Here is an 18021-nt window from a genome sequence, read left to right on the forward strand (position 1 = left end):
TTAGCAAATCTTCTATTATTTAGGAGATGATCTTCCCAAATCTTATATTTCTTCGATATCTTTACGCCCTTTGAGGACCTTAAATTCAGGACCTTAAATTCAAATCTAATGTATATCTTTGCACTTTTTAAGACCATTGCTAATACATATAAATTCGAGATGAATTCATTTCATTATATCTTTTAATAAAAAATATGATTTGGTGCTTTATAAACTCAAAGTTCAATTTCTTCATAAATAAAAAAATAAGTCGTATAATCGAGAGGGACCGTGTCGTTTAACGACGAAGATAATGGTGAAGTGAGGACACCCACCTAGGCCCACTTTTGCCCCAAAATACAAATACATGGCTTATAGGCTATGTCCAAATCTGGGATGGCTTGCCCAATTGGTGTGCCCTAAAAATACTGTCGTGGACAAGAAAGAATTGCCCGTTGGCCAGGCATTGGAAGGTTCTAGTATAAACCGTTCTTTATTTCCCTGAAGCCGATCTACCTAGGTTCATCGTTGAACAAATTCATTTGGACAAGAGAGAATTGCCCGTTGGCCAGGCGCTGGATGGTTCTAGTATAAACCGGTCTTTATTTCCCTGAAGCGGATCTGCCTAGGTTTATCATTGAACAAATTCATTTCGACTTTGCTCGCAATACAGGCCGGTGGAGTTCTGCTTGCGATCGGCTATCTTCACCAGGGTACAGGTACAAATTTGACACACTTTCTCTCTCTGATTTTCGTTCTTGCTTTTAGCCACCTCTCATGTTATATGTTTGAAATTCTGCCACAATTATTGTTCTCCACAATTCAGAAGGGTTTGTGTTTTCTATATATGTATGCCTGGATATTTTTTCCCCGACCCTTTTCTAAAACGAGCGGGAGGATTAGCTTGTCAGGGTTTTAAGGGAATAAATGTGGAAAGGTTTTTCGTAGACGCTGCGACCTGCACCCGAAACTCTTACCAAAATTGTGAGATGTTTCAAGGTAGGGCTGAAACTTGGGCTTCTGTTTCTGGATCCTGAAATGTTATTTCAGAAAAACAAAAGCAGCCCTGAAAAGTTTTGGCGGTGTATCTTCTCTGTTTCAGAATCTGAAATGGGGAATGACATTTCGATGGACCTCCAAAGGTACTTGTGGTAACTTAGTCTAAAGTTCTTTCATCCTACACAGCAAATATTTAACTTAAAAATTGAATCATATCGGTGGACTAACGGAATGAGGCGATTGAACATTCTCTGCTGGTCTGGTTTCAATTCTGTGAATCTTGCTTTATTTGCTGGTATCCAGGACGGAATAGTCAGATACATGATAAATCATCTTGGCCTTTCCTATCTAGGTGGGATTGAGTACATTTTTTGTTTTGTTTTGTTTACCAAGGTAACATAATCTTGAAATTCAGTTTCATCTGCAGAGTCCTTGGAAAAATGATTCCAAAGTGCTTGATAAGCATACCTATTATGTATGCACGTCATGTGTTGATGACATCACTTAACTTTTGCTCTCAGTATAGGTGACAAACTTATAAGCTCCAAAACATACGTTTCTGATGGGAGTGGACGTATAATTCCATAAAATGTATGAAACTGGGAGTCTGGAGAAAGTGGTATCAAACACAGCTCATGAGAAAACAAAATTGACTGCTTAAACTATATTCTAATATCAAGTAAAGGACGTTTTATATGCAGGCAATATTAGTTTACACAATTTTCACAGATAATCGAATTGGACTCAAACTTGGATTGCCCATTTCTCAATTATTTTAACGTGACTTTGGTGTGTCGTATTTACATCATGAAAACAATATGTACAGTGTACATAATGAACATTCGTATATAGCAGGCAAAAGATGAGTTGCAGAGAGTTGGATCACATGATAACAAAAGCAGAGTTAGTCAACAGTTATTGTTGACCAGAACAGACTTCAATCTAACTTTGTAAACAGTGAATTTTTGTCCCAGCATTTATGCAACATTGTTTTCAGGATGCTAAGCTTTCAGATTTAGTTGTAAATTCGTGTTTTCTAGGAGGACATTTTAAATCATCGGTAATATTAGGATACAAGGTTTTCTTCAAATCTATTTTAAAGTCATTTTTCTCGTTATTATCAGGCTTACTTTTGGAGTCACCAAGTCTTGACTTCGGCATGCTTCTGTAGGGTGTGCTGCAATTAAAAGTGAAGGTCAGTAGGCCTCCCTGCAGAAATCATTCCTAAGATCCTGATAGTTCATATTTTCTTGCAAAGGCATGCAGATTTTCAATTTTGTGTAGCTGTTTCTTTCATTGTGCCTTGAAAAGTCCTCGTGTTCCACAGAGGTCTGCAATCTACATCATTTTCTGGGGTTTTTCATTAGTGTTCTGAAACCATGCGTTGCTTGAATATATTTCCAATTACCATTAACTCTCGCCGATGGGAAACAATGACTCCTAGTATCTTACTCATTGGTATAAAGGACTATTCATTGAATCCCTGCATGTGGTAATAATCTAAATTATTTCATCTGTGGTTTGACTTAGTGTCTGAACAGTTGCAAGGAGGATATTTCCCTCTGGTGACATGATCATTTTCAATCCCTAATAAAATATTGAAACAGAATTCTTGGTAATGCTTAAAATATGAACTAGACATTATGCACTGACTCACCATTGGGATTCTATTATTACTATAGCTAGTATGTTTCCAGAATAAAATGTAGCTAGTTTGTCCATGTGATGCCATTTCCTAAGGCTGCTTGATGAAACCTAAGTCTGATTTGTGCCATGGCCCCCACTTTCATATTTCTTTATTTTCCAGACATTCAATTTTGCTCTAGTGCATCCAGTTGAACAGCAGACAATTTGGAACTTTATGTTTGCAATAAAATAGGCACTGCAAATTGCTATTAAGAAAGTTGTGTAAGTTGAATATATTTACAGCTATGTTGTGCTGCGTTTAAAGAATGGAGACACTGGGTTGAATGTTTGGGGGGGGGGTTTGTAGATGGCTTGGAAGGAACGCTCAAATTTCCACATGATAGGAAAATGGGGACAGATTTTTTTTTTATAAAACTTTCTATCTAATGAACAAAGATCCTAGAACATAAGACTGTGATACATCTTAAAATCACCAATTTCTAGATATTATGTTTGAAAAGCCTTCCTGCTATCGATATTAGAACCTTGAAAAAGAGTTGATATAGGGTACATGAACCTAACAGACATGGTAGTTGAAACTGTTGTTATAATTATCCCTCATTACAAAAAACATTTGACTTAGTATTGTAGAACACACTGCATAGATAATACTTTTTATGGCCTGAATGGTGAACAAGTGGGTGAATATTTTTCTTGTAGAACTGGCGCCATATGTGAACAAATTTGTATTAGGGGTGTGTAAATGTTGTCCCAAAAACCATTGAGGGATGTCTCTTGGGGAATTCGAGGGAGGTCTCCACGTCCTTGGGGGCTTATCCTTTTGAATGGGGGCTTTCCCCTGCAGTCTCCTAGTTCTTTGTGATGGGGATCACATGGGTTGTGTTCCACAGGGGTGGAGATGGGTTACTCTGCAATGCAGATCAACAGGCATGTCAATTGCTTGCCAGACAAATCGCTTCTTTGAGTATGTCTAGGAAGCAAAGTTTTCCGTTGCTGTACTTTTCATCAGCTTGGATCCCTTCTCAGAACTGCTAGCAATAAAAAAATGGGTGTTACCATTACAAGAATAAATTCTAACAATGCTGCTGTCTCAGTCATGCTAGTTCATTTGATTTATTTTCACATCTATAAAAAATACTTCCTTGTTCAACAACAGAAAAAGAATGGCCAAATATTTGTACAATCAATATTTGTAGTTCATCGAAAGATGTGAAAACAGTTGAAATATAAACTATTAGGATTCTCTTTCTTCAATATACATCGAATGAAAGCAAACATTGCAAGTATATTTTGTAAAATGGGTGTTATCAACTTAACTAACCCAGCCTAAATTCGAAACAAAACCATTGTTCCAAGTTTATGACCTAAATAAATTAGTATCAAGAAACTAATTTTTGAATAAAATACATCCATTAAACTTCCATTGCAGTGGAATGATATGTATATGCATTTGATATGAAAAGGTTGGCTACATATGTAGCTGTCACAAGCAAAAACTAGAAGCTAGAGGCACTCCAGCAGCTGTTGAAATATGCCTTAAAGGGGCCACAAGATAAAAAATCACATGGCCAAGGACTAGAAATCAAGGAACCAAAAACAAAGTATGGGGGCCAGATGGTCCCAATAAGGATAACCATAAACATGAAGCAGCAGCAATGGATCTTAGATCTAGTGGACGGTAAACATTAGGGTTTGGGCCCCACCCAGTAAATTTTGGATCATCAATAGGTTCAGCAGTGTCCCATCAATCTTCCTTCTGCTCGTGTTCTCTATTGAAATAGCCAATTCCAGCTTGAGGAACTTGTCATTCTTTGGCCAAGGAGGTAGCAGATGGCTGTGGTGCTCACAACTTTGGCTGCAACATTCATTGTGCTTGCAAATTAGGTTGTTTGTTTTATAGCATGGCTTGCTAACATGGCACAAATGAGCTGAGTTAGGAGGACAGTGAACTTTTGAGGGAAGCGAAAACATACTGCACATGGGACTGACCCCCTAAAATTCCATCAGTTGCTGGAGGTGTGCCAGTGTTAATTCTAACTTCTTGCCTTAGATTTGTTTATTATAATTAATAATTATAGCTTGTAAGGGGATTTTCAATTTCTGGAAAAGTAATTCTCTTTTGTAATTCACTTTTTAGTCTTATATATAGCAGTTGAGAAGGTTGAGCAACAGAGATAGGGAGAGAGTGCAGCGAGGCAGGAAAGAAGAGGTGCTTTAGGGCAGTGTGCAGTTCCGCACAATGTATGGAACAGATCCCCACAATCATATATAGGCTTGTAAGGGTTTGCATGGCTGTATAAACATCACTGTGCGGATCCATACAATAACATAGACAGTCCATACAGGCACCAACAAGTTTGTACGAGTAAGCTGTACATTTGTATAGTAGTCACTTTGCTTTACTTCAAGGTATTTTGGGTAGCTGTACAGTGCTGTTTTGGGCAGCATGTGGAGGTTTCCTTGTAAGTTTTTTGAAAGAATGAACAGCTGATTTGAAATTGCTTGCTTATGTGGGAAATTATTTCTTATGCTTCTGCTATTTGATGTGTAATTGATCCTAGGGGCTGAAATTTAATTTCAGTATTAATTAAATTAAAAAATTTACTTGTTTTATTGAGATTGGAAACACATTAGTTCTTTTTTGGACAGAACGGGCATTTTGGCTATGAAACTCCTAGATATTTCAGGGTCTGACAAAGAGGAAGGCTGGGACAGAATCAGGCACCAAACAAATACATCTCTTTGAGGCTTAATAAAAGATTTGCACTGAATGGAGCTAAACCAACTACGTAGATTGTTTAGAGCCAGGCCTTCATATTTTGTTTAATTTGGCATCTAGCATTGGCTTCATACTTAATCACCAATATCCCTCAGCTGGTTTCATGAACGATTTAGAACCACTCCACTTCCAGTCTGTCCACCAAGCCATTGGGATAGCCCCACATAGTTTAGGAAATAAGTCCTCTGTTATCAGATCTCAGATCCTATCAACAATAGTCTTGTTGGGTCGAGCAAGACAATTCCTGTTTAAAATTTTCCCATGTTTTCCATCAATGGAAGCTGCCATCAGAAAGATCCAGCGCTTGCACAATACTCTTCTGAAAAAGCCTGTTAGCTGAAAACCAAAAGGAATTCAGCCATAGTTCTTCCTTCAAAAAGGGCCAAGGGAGACCACCAAATGCAAGGACTGTTAAAAGATAGGCCAGCGCCCAAAGGTCAGCTTAAATGCTGCCTGATGGCTTTCTTGGCCGTCTAGATCCTCTGCCCCATGAAGGTGCCTAGAATATGGGGCTTTGTAGTTAACAGTATAGATTGGAAACTAAGATTCGGCCAATACTTTTCCTCCAAAAGGGATCGTTGCAGAATATGGTTGCAGAGAACCTTCCAGTTGCTCTGCTCTTCCATGTCTCTTATAACCTACTCGGCACTAACCTGCTTGGCACATAGGGTCTTGTGCTTGGTGGGCAGAACCAATCATTCCCAAGCTACCCTGATCTTTCAAAGTGCAATTAATTATATGAACGCCCTTCCATCCTTGCAGGCTGACCCAGAGAAAGTCACATCACGAAGGAACTTCTCAAGCTGTTGAGAGGTTGCTTGAGAAGGGTCCCAACATGACAAATAAATTATAATAAATGAATGGCTGCTAGAATCTTAAAACAAATGTGAAATCTTGTCATGATGGACAGAGGCTGAGAAATCCATTTGTTGACATTCTTATCTATATGCTGGAACACTACTTCCCAAGGGGTCTTCGACAAGGTGAAGTTTTGACCACAGTGAATCTGCAATCATTGCTGGCTGGCAAGCCAGTCTGGAATGGCTTCTTGGGCTCACTGATAGCACTGACTATTGGCTGGTTGGATCGTAGACCTGAAACTTCATTAAAAATATGAATACATTCCACAGTGTTGTCCATTGGCACCTTGTCCTCCAGAATGGTAAGAAAAGAGTAATCAGCGAAACTCTAAGTGACCATTTGGCTTTTTGGCCTGGGTAGTGTAAAATCCCGCAAAGTCCAACGATGAAGGTAACTCAGAGCTTCAATGGCCTCCCCACATAAAGTGCTAGCAAGGCAGTCTGGAATGGCTTCTTGGGCTCACTGGTAGCGCCAATTCTTGGCTTCTTGGATCTTAGACTTGCATCTTCATTAAAATTATGAATACAGTCTACAGTGTTGTCCATTGGCTCCTTGTCCTCTGGAATGGTAAGAAAAGAGTCATTGGTGAAACTCCCATTGACCATTTGGCCAGTTTTTGGCCTGGGTAGTGTAATACGCAGCAAAGTCCAATGATGAATGTAACCCACAGCTTCCATGGCGTTAACCAAGGGACAACCCTGCCTTGTCAATGTATCAAGAAACTAACGAATAAATTGTTTTTCGAAAGCAAAGGGAGGCTGACTCTCAAATTACAGAAAAAATGGATGGTTACTTTGTAATGTAATAGCTTTCACTCTCTTCAATAAGTATATGCAATAAAATACATGATATCTATTAATCTAAACTAAGGTTAATTTTAAACAAAATCGTGGAACCAAAATTTATGGTGCAATTAAACTGGTATCTGAAAAATATCAAACCATATTTGAAAAACTGGAGGGAGGCTACCTGTTCAACTACAAAAATGATGGATCCTTGTAATATGTTTTTTTCCCATGACTTGTACCTTATCACTCATGGGATATTGGAAGGAGTGATACCTTCAAACTTCAAATCTTAGCCTTTCATCTATGAATGGCATCTAGATACCTACGGCAGTATGATTTTTAAAACCTTAACAGGCCATTGTAGTTTGACAAGTAATCCTTTCTATGCTTCATATTGGGGTTTCAAAGAGCTTTCCACTACTGCACCAAATGATGCTCATCTGTGTTCCAAAATCCAATGATGGAACTGTGGTTGATTTACTGCGATAAGGAAACTCTCAAGCAAATTACTCCCAAGTTAGTCGTGATTTGACGTGGAATGATTTCTGCTGTATGTGTTCTTGAATCTAGCTTCAGGTCAAAAAAACAGCATGGTATATGCATAACACCAACGGCGTTGGTCATTCACCGCTGAAACTCTTGTGAGGTAATTTCAACTCGTAACTCACAAGTGGGCCTTGCAGGCCCTTTTCAAGAGCTCAAGATGGGACTTGCATCTATTTGGCACTGACAAATGTGGCTTGCAAGACTCAAATGAGGATTGCGGGGTGTTTGTTAAGTCCTGAGTCTGATGGTTGATTAGGAAACTTTGTTTGTGATTTCTGTCTGAGGCAACTGCTGAGTCATTTCTAAATCAAAACACTGGAGGAAAAAAACAGATAAGGGTCCCAATCATGAAGCACAGTGCGCAAATGCAGCTCCATACAAATAAGCCCCCATGTTCTCACCATTGTTTGGGAGTTTTGTGCTGTCAGCTCATGGAGTAGTACTTCAAGCTGAAGTATAAATGCAGGCTCTTTTCGAGAGCTCTAGATGGGAGTTGTGTCTATTTGGATCTGACAAATGTGGCATGCAAGACTTACAAATGAGGATTGCGGGGTGTTTGTTGGGTTCTGAGTCTGAGAGTTGACTAGGAAACTTTGTGATTTCTTAGGCAACTGCTGAGTCATTTCTAAATCAAAACACTGGAAGACAAAAACAGATAAAGGCCCCAATCATTAAAAAAGGAGGTGATTTTGAGCTGGTGAAGCACAGTACACAAATGCAGCTCTATACAATCAGCCCCCCATCTTCTCACCATTGTTTGGGAGTTCTGTACTGTTAGCTCATGGAGTAGTACTTCAAGGTGCAGTATAAATGCTGTGAAATCTAAAACTTGGCTTGAAATGTCGGAGAATTATTTCTTACCAATTGCATGAAGATATACAGTAAATCATGTTTAGTAATATTAATATCAAGTGCAACGAGAATCTCAAGGGACAAGGATTAGAAGCAATTTTATACCTCTGGCAGGAATTTAAGGATGTTGCTCCAAAGAAGCACTTTTATTCTGGTGGATATTGAAATGCCCCTTTCATGAATTGGTAATACTTATGCCAAAACCGTAGCTAACATTTGACAGACAACCATGGTTGTGTGAATTCACTAATTTATTATACATCTAGAAGTCTGAGATGAGGATAAAAAGATAAGCGCACGTTACGAATGTCAACTTTGATATATCTAATATATTGATAGCATTAAGATGCTGATGAAGCAAGTGTTTCGGTGGCCAATGCAGTGAATTAAACCTGAGCAAAGGATCATTAAAAATGACGTTTTTTCTATTTCCATTTCGAAAAGTTAGGACATTAGGTTTCATCCTAAAAGTTCAGTGTCAGGTGCTTCAAATGGTTATGTAGAAAGATGATGAGAGTTAGACATCATTCATTGAAACCAAAACGTCTGGGTTGAGTCTTGTTTCCACACAGGGAAAGTTATGAAAACTGTTGGAGAGCTCCTGGGAAATGTTTCTGGAGTTGTTAATTTTAGACAACAATGGTATGTTCTATGCTTTAGCACAGTTTACATCAATGTTCGTTATCAGCCCAATGGCAATTTCCAATTATTTGCAGAATACAAGCCAAGACAAGAGGACACAAGATTTGGCGGATGCAAGGGAAAAACCCCAATGTGGGAAAAAAACCTTTGATCAAATTTTATTATTATTCAATAGTTCAGCAGAGAGAGAGTACAAATATCAAATTTGCTTGCCCAAAACTGTCCTGTCAAAATCAGCACTCAACAACAGTCAACTGCAGCCCTAACTAGAAAGTTAACGTTGGTCAAAGCAGCACCAAAATGTCCTCCAAGCAACTTGGTCAACAATAGTCCAATTCAGCCTTCCAAGAGAGTCAAAGTCAGCCCAAAACAGTTTGGTCAAACCCAGTCAAACACTGCTGTAATTTATGTGGTCAAATGTGGAAGTCAACGCTGAAGTCAACCCTGGTCAAACTGTTCCAATCACTTCGATTCCTGTTCCAATAAATGGAGCCTCCATAGATCGAATTTTTGCTGTCAAAATTGAAGTCAAGGGAGGTCAAATAAGCCCTGGTCAATGCTTGTTTGTTTTCTTGAAATTCGATCTGTTCTGCCCCAGAAGAATTCAGCCTCCTGCCACGCGTGCGAAGAAGAGAGAGGATGCCACCAGGCTGTGCGAGCCAATCAAGAGAGGGAGAGAGGTGTGATGTGATGGGTGATGTCCAAATGAGGAGAGAGGCTATTTATACAATTCGTTGAGGGTGTGGAGACACATCTATTAGGCTTTATTTCACTGGTGATGTGATGAGTGATGTCCAAATAAGGAGAGAGGTCACTCCTATTTATACAATTCGTTGAGGGTGTGGAGACACATCTATTGGGCTTTATTTGATTGAGGCTGACCTTGACAATTTGTGCATGAGAGAATAAGTTCAAAATTCCACTTTTGCTTGTCAGAATGAGATGAACTTTATATTAAAATTAGACCTCTTGAAAAGAGGAATCCAATGCAATAATCATCTCCATCATATGAGCTGTCATAAGGTGGAATTTGGCCATAGTTGCCAATTTTAACACTCCTTCTCAACTAGGGGAGAATTACACCTGCCAGTCTATCTGTCATCATGTACCATCTCTGTCATCACTGCCTTGCTCTGTTGAACCATGAAGTAATAATGAAGAAGTGATCAAGAGTGAGTCATAAGATCATACCACTCTCCACTAACAAAAATCAGTCCTTGATACCAGATCAAGTTGTTGAACACCATGCATCCTAGTCATAGGGAGTGCGACAATACACGACATGTCCATCGATAGTGCTATGGTCCCTAACCATCTTTTCCCAACTCATTGGCCAGATGAGAGGTACTTCCCACGAGTCCCGGACTCCATGGGTAGGATGTGTGTTGGGGCATTGGCAAGAGAAGGTGAACCACTCATCCTGCGCATATGCCATACGAGAAGGTGAACCACTCATCCTATGCATATGTCAATTGTAGGTGAAGGTGAACCACTCACCCTACATACATGTGTTCGCAATGGTAGGGGAAGGTGAACCACTCACCCTACACACATGTCAACCATAATGGGGCATCATAGGGGAAGGCGAACCACTCACCTTGTATCTAGCGCAACATTAGGGGAAGGTGAACCACTCATCCTATGGTTGCCCATAGCTCCCAGAGGTACCCCAAGCCCTCCCAGAAGTACCCCAAGCCCTCAGGAGCTCCCAGAGCTCTGTGTCCAACTCATACGGGACCCTCATAGGAGGGTAGTTTCACGATTCCAAGTCTCTCTTAGAAGGTTAAGAATTTGACCTTCCCTAAAGGCTTTGTGAGAATGTTTGCAACGTGCTCATCTGTTCTAATATGTTGGAGCCTTATTGCTCCCTGTTGTACCATATCCTGGATAAAGTGGTACTTGATATCAATGTGCTTGGAGCGGTCATGGAACATGGGATTCTTTGATAGGTGAATCCCACTCTGGTTGTGGCAGAAGATCACAGTGGTATCCAACACATGCTCAGATAGCTCACTGAAGAGCTTTCTTAACCAAACAACTTCACAACAGGCCATACTTGCAGCAATGTATTTGGCTTCGGTGGCACTTAAAGAAATCGATTTCTGCTCCCTGCTCATCCAAGATATTGAAGCAGACCCCAAAGAGAAGCAATATCCAGACGTGCTCTTACGATCCACCACACTGCCAGACCCCAAAGAGAAGCAACACCCAGACGCGCTCTTACGATCCATGATCCACCACATTGCTAGCATCTGAATATCCATGTAGCGTAAAGTTCTCGACAGTGTATCTCAGTCTATAGTGGATTGTGCCCCGGAGATATCTCAAGAGATTCTTAACAGCAATCCAATGAATGTGATGGGGCTCGACCATAAATTGACTCAATGTGTTCACAATGAAGCATATGTCAGGAGTCAGGACAAGAGTTGACCAAGAACATCAGGGCCGCCACTAGTTGACGATACTCGGAAGGGTTTGCTAATTCGGACCCAATAACACTTCCACATAGCTTTTTGAAGTTGAGTTCCATAAGAGTAGATATGGACTTGAAGCCCACCATCCCACATCTCTTGAAGCCCACCATCCCACATCACTTGGCTTTTGCCAGACCTCCAGCCCTAGGAAGTAGTGCATCAGTCCTAGGTCCTTCATTTCGAATTCAGAAGCCAACTCCTCCTTGCATTGATGAATGAGAGGGTCATCACTTGTCAGAAAGAGATCATCAACATAAAGGACCAGAATGCGAGGGCTGTCCTTTGCAACCTTGAAGTATAGGTTTGGGTCAACATTGCTCCTTGTAAATCCCAACTTCATAAGATAGCTATCAATCCTCTCATACTAAGCCTTGGGCGCTTGCTTCAACCCATAGAGTGCTTTCCTCAACTTGCATACATGTGTCTTTCAATCTTGGACTTCGAACCCCTTGGGTTGTTTTACATAGACTTCCTCCTTAAGCGAGCCAGGCAAGAAGACAATTTTGACATCCATTTGGTGAAGGCTTCATCCTTGCGAGGCAACAAGGGCTATATCTCATCATATTCTACTCCTTTTTGAGAGAAGCCTCTAGCAACAAATATGGCCTTGAACTTTTCAACACTCCCATTAGCTCTATGTTTGATATTGTAGAGCCATTTTGAAGTGACCACTGACTTGTCCTTGGGTCTAGGAACCACATCCCATACATCATTCTTCATGATCGACTCATACTCCTTGTTCATTGCATCCTTCCAAACTTGGTGTTTCACGACTTATTCGAATCTATGTGCTTGGTCAAAGGGAAGTAGAGATAAGTCATGATATCACTTTCGATGAAGATTCTGCCCTTAGGAAAATCTGAGATCTTCTTATCCCTAGGAAGGACAATAATGATGATGATGCAGGAAAGCAGGATGAGCCTCCTACTGATGATCCAATGCTCGATGTTGAAGGTCTGATGGATCCCATTGATCCACCTTCTAGTGAGCCTACTGCTTGCTTCAAGAAAAAGACTTTTGTGGCTCAAAGATACTCTTGAAGATGCTGAGAAACATATTGTACCAAGGGGGACATTTTGTGAAAGCAAGAAGCCGAACAGGTACCAAGGGTACTTAGCTGCCATGATTACTATTGTACCATTGCTTTCGAAGTTTCATTGTAGCCCACAAATGTTCCTTTCTTTTTAGATGCATCTAGTTTGTTTCTTTTCTCTTTTGGCACATGAAAATATACAGGATAACTAAAAATTCTGAAATGAGAAACATCAGGTTTCTTAGTAGTGAATACTTTTTTGGGTGTTTTGAAGTCCAATGCTTGATGTGGGCATTTGTTTTGAACATACACAATGGTGTTGGCAACTTCTCCCCATAAAAACTTCAGTGGACCTTGGTCATGAGGCATGACATGCATGGCTTCTATGATAGTTTGATTCTTCCTTTCAAGAACACCATTTTGTTCAGGAGTATATGCAGTAATGTTCTCCCTCTTAATGTCAGCTTCTCTACAATAATCATTGAATTCATTCGACTCATATTCAGTTCCATTATCAGTCCTCAATATTTTGATCTTCTTCCTTGTTTTATTCTTGACCAAGGCTTTGAAAGAATGGAACAACTTTAACTCTTCGTCCTTTTTCTTTAAGAAATAGATCCATGTTTTGCGAGAGAAGTCATCCACAAAAATTGCATTTTACAAATATCCACCCAAAGATGTCACAGGCAACATACCTGATAGATCATAATGGACCAATTGAAGGATATTAGTAGCTTGAGTTTCACTTGAGGGGAATGGTTTCCAGCTTCACAACCCTGACAAACACCTTCATGATCTAAGTTGAATTCGGGCATACTTGTGACCATCTTCCTTACATCAGGTAAGGCTTTGAAATTAAGGTGAGCAAATCTCCAGTGTCATAATTCAGATTGAAGAGAAGTATCACAAGTCATTGCTCCCAATGACTTTCTCCAGCCTGATAGAGACCTTCAACCCTGAATCCAAGAGTGAATGCATCACTTGGCTTCCTTTGCCAAACATGAACCTTCCCATCAATGAATGCCACCTTGAAACCTTTATCTTCCATTGTAGAAATAGAGACCAGATTCTTTTTCAGATCAGGCACATACAATACTTATTGTAAATGAAGGGTTTGACCTTGATTAAAGTGAAGAGTAACAGTCCCAATTCCTTTCACAGGATACATGGCATTATCCCAAAGTATAATCTCCATATTCGTCTTCTTTTCAATCAAGTTTGAAAGAGCTTTTTTGTACCCACTAAAGTGCCTTGAGGCACCACTATCAATCAACCAATGATCTAATGTATTTGGAGGAGAGGCGGTGGTGAGGGCAAAAATAAGATAAAATTCTTTTTGTTTTACACCAACATTAACTTCTTCATACGTAGAGTTTCTTGACTTCTTGGGAGGACGACCATTTCCATTTCGAGCAGCGGGAGCATTCCTCTTTCCTTTGTTGTTGAACTTGTTGTTCTTTTGATTGCCATTTCTCTTGAAGTTGTTGTTATGGTTGTCATCATCTGAGGACACTCTTTAGCAAAGTGGCCAAACCTGTTACAATTGAAGCATTTTCCTTTTCTTCCTTCTTTGAATCTAGCCTTGAACCCTTGACCTTGTCTTCTTGGATTAGCATAGTTCTTCCTCTTATCATGGGCGGAGAAGGCGGTAGGATTGTTTCCATTTGAGGGCTTGTCTCCTTCCATCATCCTTATCTCTTCTTGAGTGCATCTAGCCAATAATTCATCAAATCTCGGAATCCTGTCATTGAGGATGATAATGTTGAACACATTCCATTCTGTTGTAAGGCCTCCAAATGCTATAAGAGTGAACTATCTGTGACCAATGACTTCTCCAATAGATAGGAGATCATTCTTGATTTCGGTAATCCTCATGAAGTAGGATTGGATGGATTCTCCTGCCATGCGTGCAAAGAAGAGAGAGGCTGCCTCCAAGCTGTACGAACCAATTAAGAGAGGAGAGAGAGATGTGTGATGTGATGAGTGATATCCAAATGAGGAGAAAGGTTACTCCTATTTATACAATTTGTTGAGGGCGTGGAGACACATCTATTTGGCTTTATTTGACTGAGGCCGACCTTGACAATTTGTGCATGAGAGAGAATAAATTCAAAATTCCACTTCTGCTTGTCAGAATGAGATGAACTTTATATCAAAATTGGACCTCTCGAAAAGGGGAATCCAATGCAATAATCATCTCCATCGTATGAGCTGTCATAAGGTGGAATTTGGCCCTAGTTGCCAATATTAACAGGAGGTATCTATAGGAAATGCTTGCCAGGCAGTTCCAGGAAGAGTTGAGTATAAAAACGACACTTCCTTTTAAATACCTTTTCAACTAGACGTGTAGCATGATTTTTTAGAAGCTAGAAATTAGAAACCGTCAGTAAACTATCCATACATCTATGTTCCAGTGTATAGAAAGAATTTGCTTCCTGCTTATACATCTAGATAGAGATATGCTGTTTCCCGGTTTCCTTGAATTCTGAAAGTACCATATCTACTGGCAACTGTTTACCTGCTACAGGTGTCATGATCACGATGTAGATGAGCCAGTCAAGAATGTGAACTTTGTTCTGGCAATTCTGAAAGTACCATATCTACTTGCAACTGTTTACCTGCTACAGGTGTCATGATCACGATGTAGATGAGCCAGTCAAGAATGTGAACTTTGTTCTGGCAAAGAAGCATTATACTTGGAAAAATGAACACATAATTCTTAATAAAGATAAAGGAAATTGTCTCACTAAGCATAACGATTCAGTGGAAAGATGAATCCCATTCTACTAAGTTTGGACTGGAATTTGACACATGATATAGGCTTTGGTCAAAAAGGTCAATGCAGGCTCTTGAAATGGCTATGCAGAGAGGATGAGAGGAAAATTCATTACTATATATAAGCCAGAGAGAAAATAACCTCTTAATGAAAAATAAAAAAAATAGAGAATACAGGCTTTCGCAGTTGGGACTCATTGTTGTATTATTTTGGATAAACTCATTGTTGTAGATATTTTGGATAAACATGTGTGAATATATATTAATTTTGTGCAGTTGTATCTCATATATCTATGACATAATCAATAAATTGGCATAGATCTATCTTACCCTCGATCTATTAAACATGGAAGGATCAAAATATGACATGGTATGACATGGAATTATCAGTATCATTAAATAATCTTTGAGGATGCACATCTAGAGTTTTCAATTTATCTTGGTTTTTAACAGATCTGGGGTTAAGATTGGCTCTCCGCTACATATACATATATATGTATTTGCTGTTTCTAACATGTTTACTCGGATTGCTATATGGTTTTGGGCTTTCTTAAAACATTTCTAACACTAGTAGTTTATCAGTGTTTATACATTTATGGGGGGTAATATTGTTCTAGATCTCTGTGTTATGTGCATGCACTTAGGTTGACGTGAGCAATGGGTTGCATCTCTGCTGATAATATTCGTTTCTCTGTAAAAGAGTTTGTGGGGTGGGCTCGGATGTTTGCCCACCTTTTTTTATCTGAATGGGTTTCAATTGAAAGTTGGGTTTATTTATATAGCTTATTTTGACGTGCTTCCAGCACACCTTTTCTTCTGGTTGAGATTCTATTTTAGCACAAAATTTTCTGTGCCTCTCTTTAAAATTAATTGGTTGAGAAACCTCTTCCCGTTTGGTCTGGGATCTGATTTTGCTATCCATGTAAGGGAGTGAGGGCTATGAAATTTTAATTCCTTGTACTCCATTTTATATAGTTCAACTAGCTTTCAGTGAAAAATGAAGATTCTGACTATTAAATTATTTAGTGTTCATCATTGGAAAGGATGTCAGCGTATGGAAATGTGGCGGGAGGAAAGCTGAAGCTGAAAGGCAAAGCTCTCGATGTAAAAGCTGGCGGCATTAAGAAGAAAAAGAAAGAAACGAAACATCACGGGCAGAATTTGGCAATGGTAGAAACACGAAAATCATCAACAAATGATTCAGAATCTGATCCTAAACTGACCGGTGAGGCTGAAAACGGAGGCACTGAGGCACAGCAATCTGTTTACGAAGACCATCGCACGGCAGCTGAGAAGAAATACGAGGAACAAAGAGACCAGTTAGATGTAAGAAGGTTGGCAAGATTGGCAACCAGATCACACAGACAACGAATTGAAGATTTCAACCAATATTTAGCAAATCTCAGTGAACATTATGACATTCCTAAAGTTGGTCCAGGATAAATTATTAACGTCACCTGAGACTGTGTCCAAGTCTTTACAAGCTCTGTACTTTCCATGTAACTTGTGATAATTGCTTTTGACAGTTTTAAATATCAGGGCAAGCAGAACGACTTTATACTTGTTATAGCTGTGATTACGGCTATCTGTCATAGCTTTGGAAGAAATACAAATTATGGTTTTAGTATTGCTTATTGCAATGTAATATCCAGTTGTGACTCTTCGCATTTCTTTTCCCCTATCATTTGAAGTCCTTATCCAACTCAAACTGCTGCATTTTATGTTAATATCTGTATCACTGAATTGCGGTGGTCATGTCTATGTCTTATTTTGATGTGTGGATTTTCATCTCTATTACTTGTCATTTAAGCTGCTGGTGAACATGTGGTTGCATTTGGATCAGTGAAGCTGATGCTGTGTATAACTACTAATTATACATCTCATAGCACCCATCTTCTCGTCTATTTTGTTCCTTCGCCAGAAGTTCCTTTGCACATGAAGGCCTCCCACCAATTGTGACCTAGTTCAATTCTTTCCATCCACCACCCCACAACCTTGACTAGATTGCTTGGAAGGTACCTTCTCCTTATAGCAACATTCGACCTGGCTTAACCAAAATAGATCCTCCCAAACGCTCCCCGTCTGCTTTGTGGCAAAGAGTTTAACATATTTCACGAGTGGCATTGCCAAGCTAGATCCTCCCAAACGCTCCCTGTCTGCTTTGTGGCAAAGAGGTTGACATATTTCACTAGTGGCATTACCGAGCGCAAACAGAGAAAACAATGCATGCATAACTACGTCCAAGCCCCCAAGCGTGAGCAAGCTTTAGTGTTATTGTCATATGATCATTTCACTGCAGCTTTGAATGTTCCGTTACTTGCGATGATCATCATAACAGACATACACCCAGATCCTTCATGTACATAGGTGGATGATTGGGTACAAAATGTTTGTCCCCAAACCCCCTTCCCCAATGATTGCTTGATACTTAAGATGTATTACGAGGGAAGAGAGGGTGAATAGACCGTTGGAGAATATCGATATCTCTTCCAAGGATTCTGTAAAAAAATCCAAAAGAGGATCTACATCTCTTAGATTCACTGACCCTAACTTCCCCATCTCCTTGAAGCATTTAACTTTTTCTAAAATGAGAAAGTAATTATTGATTTATTGTTATGAGATTAGATGGTATAAAATCACGTAAAT

The 18021-nt window shown here is 39.6% G+C and overlaps 1 protein-coding gene across 4 annotated transcripts; it reads left to right on the top strand.

Moving 5' to 3' along the window:
• The first annotated feature begins 361 nt into the window (after positions 1 to 361).
• On the top strand, positions 362 to 17002 carry LOC149236255 (uncharacterized). Of its 4 annotated transcripts, none has more exons than XM_089372358.1 (3): positions 362 to 698; positions 2103 to 2173; positions 16419 to 17002. In XM_089372358.1, exon 3 carries the CDS (start codon positions 16420 to 16422, stop codon positions 16816 to 16818), a length of 399 nt encoding a protein of 132 aa, XP_089228484.1. In that variant the 5' UTR covers positions 362 to 698; positions 2103 to 2173; position 16419; the 3' UTR covers positions 16819 to 17002. The 4 variants fall into 4 exon arrangements, with proteins under 4 accessions (XP_089228484.1, XP_089228485.1, XP_089228482.1 ...); XM_089372356.1 differs by having other exon boundaries at positions 363 to 698; positions 16402 to 17002; XM_089372359.1 differs by lacking the exon at positions 2103 to 2173.
• The last annotated feature ends 1019 nt before the right edge of the window (positions 17003 to 18021 follow it).

This window comes from Pinus tabuliformis, chromosome 8, assembly GCF_031772625.1.
Source record: "Pinus tabuliformis cultivar Carrire ecotype Pingquan chromosome 8, CPIR1, whole genome shotgun sequence".
Lineage (NCBI taxonomy): Eukaryota > Viridiplantae > Streptophyta > Pinopsida > Pinales > Pinaceae > Pinus > Pinus tabuliformis.

Excerpts from the sequence above, each read along its gene's own strand:
- LOC149236255 (XM_089372358.1), top strand. The coding sequence starts at position 16,420 with ATGTCAGCGTATGGAAATGTGGCGGGAGGAAAGCTGAAGCTGAAAGGC.